Genomic DNA, 9,320 nt, shown 5'->3' with positions numbered 1-9,320 from the left:
CTGCTGCTGCTGCTGCTGCTGCTCCAGACCCCTGCCCTAGCCCTCCTGGCTGGTGAGTGGGGGCCCAAGCCATGGGGCCCCCGGGGAGAGTCTGTCCCCCAAGGCTGACACCCCAGGCCTTGGCTGCTGGGGTTGAGGGCGGGCTGTCCGCGTGGGTCCCAGGCTGGAGGTGGGGCTGGGAGGAGCCCAGGCTGTGTGGGGTGCAGAGGGGCGCGTCACTGGGGGCACTGGAACTTTGTGGTGCTCCGAGGAGGTGAGTATGTTCTGGGACTTGCGGGTTGTGGTGTGTGGCTGGGGGGAGGATCAGGGGCTCGGTGTGACTTGTGGGGGCTGATATGGGTGTGGTGTGTGTCTTGGGAAATGCTGTGAATCCTGGTGCATTGTACCCTGTAAAGGAGGGGGTGTTGGGGCTGGGGGAGGAGGGTCCTGGCTTGTGAGGGGCTGAGTTTGGGAAGCTGCAAGTAACCTGAGTCTGCCCTGAGTCGTGTGCTGGGTTGTGGGGTGCAGGTTGTGAGTGTGTTAAAGTTGGGAGGTGGATGGGCTCTCTCGGGTGAGCCATGAGCTGTTTCCCAGCACGAGCTGTGGGTATTAATTCTCTGGTGGGTTGAACTGGGTCTTTGCTCTTGTCATGGGGGGCATGGGGTGGGGCAGCAGACTCCAGCTCAGTAATTGTGGTGGAGAAGGGGGAAGAGACCCAGGGGAGCCGGGTGTCTGCCTGCACCCCTCCATTTGTGGGGTAGCCCTGCCAGCACAGGGCGGGGGGGGGAGGAAGGGCCTGGGGATGCTCTGGGTCCCTTGGGGGGGCTGGGGATTTGGGAACATGTGTGTGTCCCTGCTGTCCCCTCCCCGGCATTTCCAGACCAAGCTGAAAGGGCTCCCTGGAGCCAGAGCCCCATTTGCCAAGTGGTCTCTGCCTTTGTCCAAGTTGATTCACGCGGGCAGGGCCTGGAATTCCTCCTGGGGGGTCCAGGGGGACGCTTGGTCTTGATCACTATAGCTACAGGGGCCAGGCCTGGGAAGTCCCCCGCCTCCACCGCCCCTGGCTGGAGGAGGGAGCTAAGGAGAGCCTGCTGGCCTGTGGCCCCACCTCCTTAGAGCTCCACGGATGGCAGGACTGGGGGTGAAGCCTCTCCAAGCTCCTACCTGGGGCCTTCCTCTGAGGCTCGAGGTCCCCACGCTTGCAAAGCCTTCATTTCTTAATCCTCTCTGTGGGGCTGCTCGGAAGGATGAGGACCCCACTTTGTAGAGAAAACTAAAGCTCAGGGAGGGATGGGGACTTAGGAGCTGGGCCCCCTGAGGTGACTCTGGGACTTGTGAGAGGTGCTGGGTGCCTGCTTTCTGCTGTCGGCACACGAGGGCATGACATCCTGCTCTGTGGATCCCTGTGTTGTACACACACACGCACATGAACACAGGTGCACACATGCATGCACCCACACACCTGCACACCTGTGCGTGGCATGCACAAAGGCACACACCACCACATGAACTGGTGTCCACAGACACCTGTAGGCCTGTAGACACCAACACGCACATGCGGACGTGTGCATTCACACCCAAATGTACATCCACGTGAACCTGGAGGCAGAGGTGACACATAAATGGAACGTATCCTGATATACACACTCACTCCCACATGACCCTGCTGGGATTCCCAGGGCCAGCCTTTCCCTCTGCGTTTTCTGTGCGGGGAGCTCCATTCCTGGGGATCCCCCAAAACTGGGATAAGGCACTGCAGGCATGACCATGTCTGGAGGCCATTACCTAAGCCTGACTGCTTGGGGAGGGGCCGGAGACTGTGTCACTTGAAAACGAATTGCCATCCCAGAGGGGGTGGGGGTTTCTGGAGGGCCCCCAGCCCTGCTGCCCACCCCTGCCAGGCCCTGGGCTGGGCCCCTCCCTCCTGGGCCCACTCTGCCGCAAGGCCCAGCTGGTTGCTATGGAGAGGACCAAGCATCTTGGAGCACAATGGGGCACGCTGCGCTCTCATATCCACCCCCTCTTCCCCAAACACCCAGGGAGCCCAGCGCACAAAAGGGCAGCGAGTCCAGTCCCCAAGTCTGGCCCCTCCTTCAACCAGAAGGGGGTGGGGGATGCAGGGATGGAGAGGGAAGCCGCACACAATTGACCCCACCCATGTCGGGAACTTGGGGATAGTTGGTGTTTGCCTCAAATAAAGATTTGTTGATGAATGAATAACATCAGCCACTACGGGGCAGGCTCTGTGCTACTCGCTAATGTGGAACTTAATTCTCCCAGTGGCCTTATGATACCCCAGTTTATGGAAGAGGTAAATGAGGCCCAGAGAGGGTCAGTACTTTGCCCAGAGTCACAGAGCTAGTGTGTGGCAGGGCCGGGATTTCACAGCAGACTTCTTTGTGCCTCTGTAAAAAGCGACAAACCCACTCACCCCCAGGATGTTACAAGAACTTGGAGAGAGAATGCCGTGGTTCTCCAACTTAGGTGGGAGAATTTCAAAGGAAATTGTAGATGGAAGCCCATTAAGTGTTAATTGTAAAATAGTTAGAAGTGGCAGGTCCAGATGCCACCTGCTCTGTCTTCCCCTTGCTCGAGGAGGTGCCTCCCTGGCCCTGGCACTCGGAGACTGCGGTTTGGAAGCACTGGGATACGCCAGCGCCGGGCACAGGGTAGACTCTCATCTGTGACAGTTTTTGTTGCGATTGCTGTTATCAAAATTACACCTTTTAACCTGGGGGGGGGGTAAACATTCTTGAAAACGAGTATTCCCAACTTCTGCCTTTTTAGAGTTTTTTCACCACTTTCTGATGACTCTGAGTCAGTGTTTGTAAACCCCTACTGTTTCGTGCTGTTATCCAGCCCTGCCCTTAAAATGGGGGGGGGGTAAACATTCTTGAAAACGAGTATTCCCAACTTCTGCCTTTTTAGAGTTTTTCCACCACTTTCTGATGACTCTGAGTCAGTGTTTGTAAACCCCTACTGTTTCGTGCTGTTATCCAGCCCTGCCCTTAAAGCCTAGTGATACCAGATGAACAGTTTTTTTCTTCCTGTGCTAGAAACTTTCATACCTTATGAGATCTTAGGTCACTTTTAAAAAACATCCTCTCTTGCCTTGTAGACAGGAAGTTTGCCAAAATCCACCTTCAGTAAAAAAAAAAAAAAAAAAACACTTGTCACCAGCAGCTGGCAGTTATAACCAGACCTGTCATAAGTGTGTGTGACGTGGCAGTTACTGAGCACTGAGTGGGGCCTGAAGCACGTGCCATTGCTAACAGCCAGGTTCTGGATAGACAGGGAGGACTGTCCTCTCTACTCAGGCTGATATTGGAACCTCCATTCTTGTGAAAACCTGTAGAGACTTTCCTGGTGCTGGGGTGAGGCGGCTGGAATGTGCTAAAATGACAGTATGTGGGTGGCAATTCAGAGTTTGCAAAGTGGAAATGCCACATGCATTGGGAGATGTGGACCTCTCAGAAATCTGGAGGTGACCTGATTCTTAGTTTTTTGACGAATGATCCCAGCAAGCTTATCAACCTCTTTGAGTTGGAAAAACAGAAGTTTTCTTAACAGCACCTATGTTTTTTGGCTTGAATCAAATATGAGTGTAATAACAGATGCACATCCCCGAGCACATAGTACACGCTCAGTAAATGGTTGCCGTCCCTCCTGCCTTCCCCAGGGCAGGGTGGCAGGTCGAAGGGGAGGGGTGGGTGTCTGTTAATCCCTCCCCTGCCAGGTCAGCCCAGGCAGCCTGAGAGGTCAGGAGGGATTTGTAAAGATAAGCACAGGCCCCTCGTTGTCCTGGCAACAGGCCCCGCCCCTCCAGACTGGCCCTGGGGACAGCCCCACCTCTGCCCAGCTGCCCTCCACACCCCGCGCCCCTCCCGGCCTCTCCTCCTCTCTGCCCTGGGCTGGCCTGGCCTCCGTGGCTCCTCACTCTGGAAGACAAGATGACCCAAAGTCAGCAGCTTCCACACCTCAACCTGCAAAGGAATCCCCAGGGTTGCAATGCAGATTCTCGGGCCCTGGGCCCAATGGTTCTGAGTCTCCAGGTCTGGAGTGGGCCCAGGAATCTGCATTCTTAATATGGGCCTCAGGTGATTCTGGAAACCCTGGAGTGGAGGGTCTGGAGCGTGAGAACTGGGTTTGGATCCCAGCCCCTCACGGGCAGTGGGACTGCGAAGTCGCCTCATCTCTGAGCCTCACCTCCCGCAACTGTAAAGAGTTATAATAGTACTATCCGCCTCGCGAGGTGAACGTGAAGGTGAAGGGAGGTGGCACAAGGAAGGCGGCCGTCCCTCACAGGCGGGCGTTTGGTGCTACTGTGTGTCTCCCGGGAAGGGCAGTGCCCTCCTCCCCGCCTGGCTCGGACTGAGAACCTCCTTCCTCCCCTGGGGCTGGGCTCTGTCCCCTGGGCTCTGTCACTTACAGTAATGGCCCATCTGCTCCCAAGGTCCTGGGAGGAGCCCCAAAGGTAGGCAGACTGTGACGGAGCATCCCCCCACCCCCCAACCAGGGCCCTTTCCCAAGTGCTGTCTCCCCGGCCTGGTCCCCACTGCTCCAGAATGGAGGGCTCTGGAGCAGAACAAAGCTCGAGATTGGACACAATGAGGTGCAGCTCCCTGTTGGGATTAAATGAGGGGTCTGTTGGCACAGACCAGCATAGGGGCTCTTCACAATGGGGGTCATGCTTACTGTCCTCCAGAGCCATGCAAGGTCAAGGGACCCTGATCATAATGGCCATAGCCTCTCACTGGGGGCTCACTGGGTGCCAGGGCTCTACACCCCTCACCTCGGTGCCTTCTCACACCATCCCCACGAGGTGGGCATTGTGCGCACCCCAGATACAACTCAGGTCTGTCTGATGCCCGAAACCTGTGCTCAAGTAAGAGGGAGTTCGAGCCACTCCCACCCCCATGGACCACCCATCTAGCCTTGGGAGACCCAACTCTGAACTGCTCAGCCACAGTGGCCGGGTGGGAGAGACAGACTGCCCATAAGCCCTCCGAGAGGCCCAGGCGCCCTGTGCCCTCACCCATAGGACCAGGCCCCGAGCTGGGGAGGGTAACTATGGCCAGAAGCAGGTCCTCTTTCCTTGACAGTGTTTCAGACCCTCTGTGCCCTGCTTGCTGCCTGGCCCCGGGTGGGCACTAGGGTCCCCCAGTCTGGGAATCTCAGAACGAGCGCACGTTGAGCTGTACCAGGTACTTTGGGCACTCGAGGGTGGGACTAGACAGCGGGCTGTCTCCCTGGGTCCATCCGTGGGTATCTGTCTCACTGTCCCTCATCCTGCTTGGGCCCATTGGGCAGGGTGGGGGTCGGGCCAGTGGACAGCCCTGCGGGGTGGAATGTGGATGACGCCTGAAAGGCGGCCAGCCTTATCTGGGGGGTCTTCACCAGATGGGGGAGGGGAGGCTGCAAGGTCTGAAGCGGTTCTGGAGCCTGGTTAGTGTCTGGATGACAACCTGGGGGGGAGGGGCGCCTCTCGGAACTCCAGGTGGGGGCGGCTCCCCCATCGCCTACTGACCCGACACGAGCAGGCACCGGCAGCAGTACCTGAGGCTTCGAGTCATCGTCCCCTTTGCAGATCGGGCAGTGGAGGCTCAGATGGAGAAATGACTTGCTCGAGGTCTCATAGCTAATAGTTTTCTGGGCTGGAGTTTGAACCCAGGGCTGTTTCACTTCACAGCCCCAGTTCTTATCTGGGTGTCACCCTGACAAGCCTCTGAGGAAGGGAAGAGGGTGGACAGGAGGGAGGCTGGCTCTCTAGGCTGGGCTTCCAAACCGGTGGGTCACCCTGTGGCAGAGGCAGCTCCGTGTGGTGGTGGCATCACAGCGGCAGGTGGCAGGCGTTCGCTGAGCCCCCACTGGTGCAGTTCACGGAGAGCACTTGCTGACAAAGCGGGGGACAAAGCGGGGGCCAGGGGTCCTCTGGAAGTTCCCAGGCCAGTAGGCGGGAGGCGGAGGAGGGGCGGGGGAAGAGACGCCGAGCACATGGTCCCTGCCTTTGAAGTCGTCCATGCTCCGAGGCAGAGGTGGCCCATCTCCAGTTTCGCGCAGCGATGGAGTTACCAGACCCCAGCAGGAGAGGAGGGGGCGGGGGAGCAGCCTCTCCTCCTGGGTCTCCCGGGAGCCAGTGGAGCCTGTGGAAGAGGAAACCGGAGGAGACCCCTCCCTGGGTGGGGCCGAAATCACCCGGACAGACCTTGAAGCCTGTGCCAGTGGGAACTTGCTGTGTGACCACAGCAAGTCTCCAGTTGAGGCTCCATTTGCTGTGTTGTAAAATGGGCACGACAGTCCCGCCTCACAGGGGTGCTGCAGAGGGTGCGAGGGGACCATGAAGGGGAGGCTCACAGAGTTAGTGAGTGCCAGCTCGCCGGTCCCCCCACCCCACCCCAGAGCTAGGCTACGCAGACACTCCTAACTCCGTTCCCAGCTCCAGGTGTACATGTGGGCAGCTTGCTGGGACGGACCCACATTGCCTTCTGGCTCCGGGTGCTGGGTTTGGGCCTGCGAGTGGGGGGAGGGGAGTGTCCTTGTAGCCCTGCTCACCCTGCCCAGCCAGCTTCCTCTTTCTGCAGGAACGGTGACTTCAGAGACCCCAAGTGCTTGTGCCTCAGACCCGTGCGCTCCAGGGACCAAGTGCCAGGCCACAGAGAGTGGTGGCTACACCTGTGGGCCCACGGAGCCCCAGGGCTGTGCCACCCAGCCATGCCACCACGGCGCTCTGTGTGTGCCCCAGGGGCCAGATCCCAATGGCTTCCGCTGCTACTGCGTGCCCGGTTTCCAGGGCCCACACTGTGAATTGGACATTGATGAGTGCGCGTCCCGGCCCTGCCACCATGGGGCCACCTGCCGCAACCTGGCCGACCGTTACGAATGCCACTGCCCCCTTGGATACACAGGTAATGTGCCTCGCTGGGAGGGGGTCTGTAACGTCTATCCCACCAGCAGCTCCAAGAGCTGACGCTTCTCTGGCAGCCCTGGATGAGTACATATGTGCAAGCGAGCACTGGCATGGATCGGGCCCTGGACAAATGCTACTGCAGTCCCTTTACAGAGCTTGGTTTGGCTCTGGGGGTGGAGACGCCCCTCAGTCATCTCTGGCAGTGCAGTTTACAGAGTGCAGATTTGCCTGGTTCAGCTTTAATGAGACCTCAGACAGTATTTCCAGCGTTTACTCACTCCAGACCTGTGTCAAGCTGTCACGTAGACACTGTCCAGCTTCTCCACTGGAGTGGCACAGGATGTAATGTGGACCCCCTCCCTCTGAATATCCCCAATCGTTCTAGCATAGATACACTGTGGTCTGGTTCAAATTGTCATGTAGATGTACCCCAGGGAGCCCCGCTGTCTTGGGGGGGAGGGGTAACATATACACGAATGCTCAGAAAAGTGACTGGCACTGAGCACACATCGGTTCCCGCCTCCAGAGGATGGCGCGTCCGAGTCCCACCCGTGCTCCGAGGCAAGAGCGTCCTGGAGCTGCTTCCTAGCGTGGCCTGAAGTTGGGAAGGAGGGTGCAGCTGCAGTCTGCAGTGTAGACACTCTGGGTTCTACTTCAACCCTGAGTTCAGACAACTCGCCACTAAGTAAGGGCAGAGAGCAGTTTGAGGTCACCTCAGAGCAAGGGATCCAGATCGGGGGGCTGAGTTCCAGGGGAGGGGCATAGAGTGAAGAGACAGCACGCTGATGGAAATGGATTTTGGAAGCTGGTTCTTGGCATCTTTCTCTTCACTGGAGCGTCTCAGTGTCTGCATGTCTTACTTGTGTATGTGCGAGTGTGGGTCACATCTGCCCGTCTCTGCGAGTGAAGGACTGCCTCTCTGTGTCTGCCAGTATCTGCAGGTGTCTGGGCTGAGTGCGTGTGTGGGGAGTGCGTGTGTGTCACCAGCAGGTGCGTGCGCCCGGATGTGGGGGCTTGGACGCTCTGGGGAACTCTTTCTGGGTGAGTGGTGGATGTGAGCATGACTCATTTCTCTCCTCCTTCCCTTCTGAGCCTGGCGGGGGAGGTTGGGATTCCAGGCGGCCTGGGCCTGGCTCCCCCTGGCACAGAGGGTGGGAGTGAGCTGGGGCGAGGGGAGGGAGGGGTCACGGGAAGGAGGGGCCACGTTTCATGCTCATTGAGCTGGGAAGAGGGAGGGTTCCTGCTGGAGGGCAGAGGCAGGGCCCACTGGAGTCTACAGTGACATGTGAACTCCACAGTGACCTAGGACTGTGTATCTCCAAACTCTGCAATTCTCCCTGAGAGGGCCACATAAGCGTCTCAGTTTGCCCAGGACTGTGGGGGATCTCGGGACTCAGGACTTCCAGTTTTCTTGGTGGCTGGCCTGTATCGGGGTCCGAACCTGTGACCTTAGTGCCACGCTCTAGCCAACTGGGCTAACTGGACAGCCAAGGGATTTCCAGTTTTAAAACCAAGACAGTGCAAGAAAGTCTGGAGGAGCTGGTTATCCTACTCCAGCGTCTCCCCCACTCCCCAGGGTTTTTTCAATCCCCCTCCTCCCCAGGGTCTCTCTGTACACCCTCCTCAAAGCCACAGGAGTGAGCCTTCTAAAATGTGGCAGGGCCGTGTCCCTCAGCTGCTTAAAACTGTCAGGATGAGCTCCAAGTCTGCTGCCTGGCCCGCGAGGCCCTGCCCCGGGCCACCCCTGCCTCACTCCTCCCTGCTCCCCTTCGCTCCTGACCTTCCACACAGCTCCCACCTCCTGGGGCATCATGTCCCCGCCCCACGCGCGACCTGACCAATGCCGCGGTCTCTCTCTGGAATCCAACTGCTCACCTTAGTCCCCTGTCCCTTCCTTCAAAAGGGTATTCTTCCAAGAAGCCTTCCCTGACCCCCACTTCTCCAGACCAGACCCTGCTCTTGCTTTCACAGGATCTAGTTTTCTCTGGCTGGGTTCATCAGCATTAGACATCAGTCCCCATTTATATAATCATGGACCCAGTCCCCGTCTCCTGGCCTAGACTGCTGAGTACTCCATGAGGACAAGGATGTCTGTCACGTTTCTACCCAACCGCCAGCCACTGCTGGCGCAAGAAACACCTGTCCCGAAGGAAGGAAGCGACCGAGTCTCTCTCTGGAGCCTCCCACTTCGCTCCTGGTAACTGGGGAGCACTTTCGGCCTCTGGGTGTCACCTCTCGGTCCCCGTGTCTCCGGCCCCTGTCCAGGCGTGACCTGCGAGGCCGAGGTGGACGAGTGCGCGTCGGCGCCCTGCCTGCACGGGGGCTCGTGCCTGGACGGCGTGGGCTCCTACCGCTGCGTGTGCGCGCCGGGCTACGCGGGCGCCAGCTGCCAGCGGGACGTGGACGAGTGCCAGGGCCAGCCGTGCGCGCACGG

The 9,320-nt window shown here is 58.6% G+C and overlaps 1 protein-coding gene across 1 annotated transcript in view; it reads left to right on the top strand.

Annotated features, from left to right (window-relative positions):
- The first annotated feature begins 6,427 nt into the window (after positions 1-6,427).
- Positions 6,428-9,320, top strand: part of CRB2 (crumbs family member 2) — a 15,117-nt gene continuing 12,224 nt past the window's right edge. The window contains 2 exon segments of the mRNA XM_008568330.1: positions 6,428-6,884; positions 9,152-9,320. The exon segment at positions 9,152-9,320 is cut by the window's right edge and continues 2 nt beyond it. Of these exon segments, the coding sequence (XP_008566552.1) occupies positions 6,428-6,884; positions 9,152-9,320 (626 nt within the window).

This window comes from Galeopterus variegatus, unplaced genomic scaffold, assembly GCF_000696425.1.
Source record: "Galeopterus variegatus unplaced genomic scaffold, G_variegatus-3.0.2 Scaffold400, whole genome shotgun sequence".
Taxonomy (NCBI): Eukaryota; Metazoa; Chordata; class Mammalia; order Dermoptera; family Cynocephalidae; genus Galeopterus; species Galeopterus variegatus.
The sequence above is the reverse complement of the archived record's forward strand: the minus strand, read 5'-3'. Positions and strand labels throughout refer to the sequence as shown.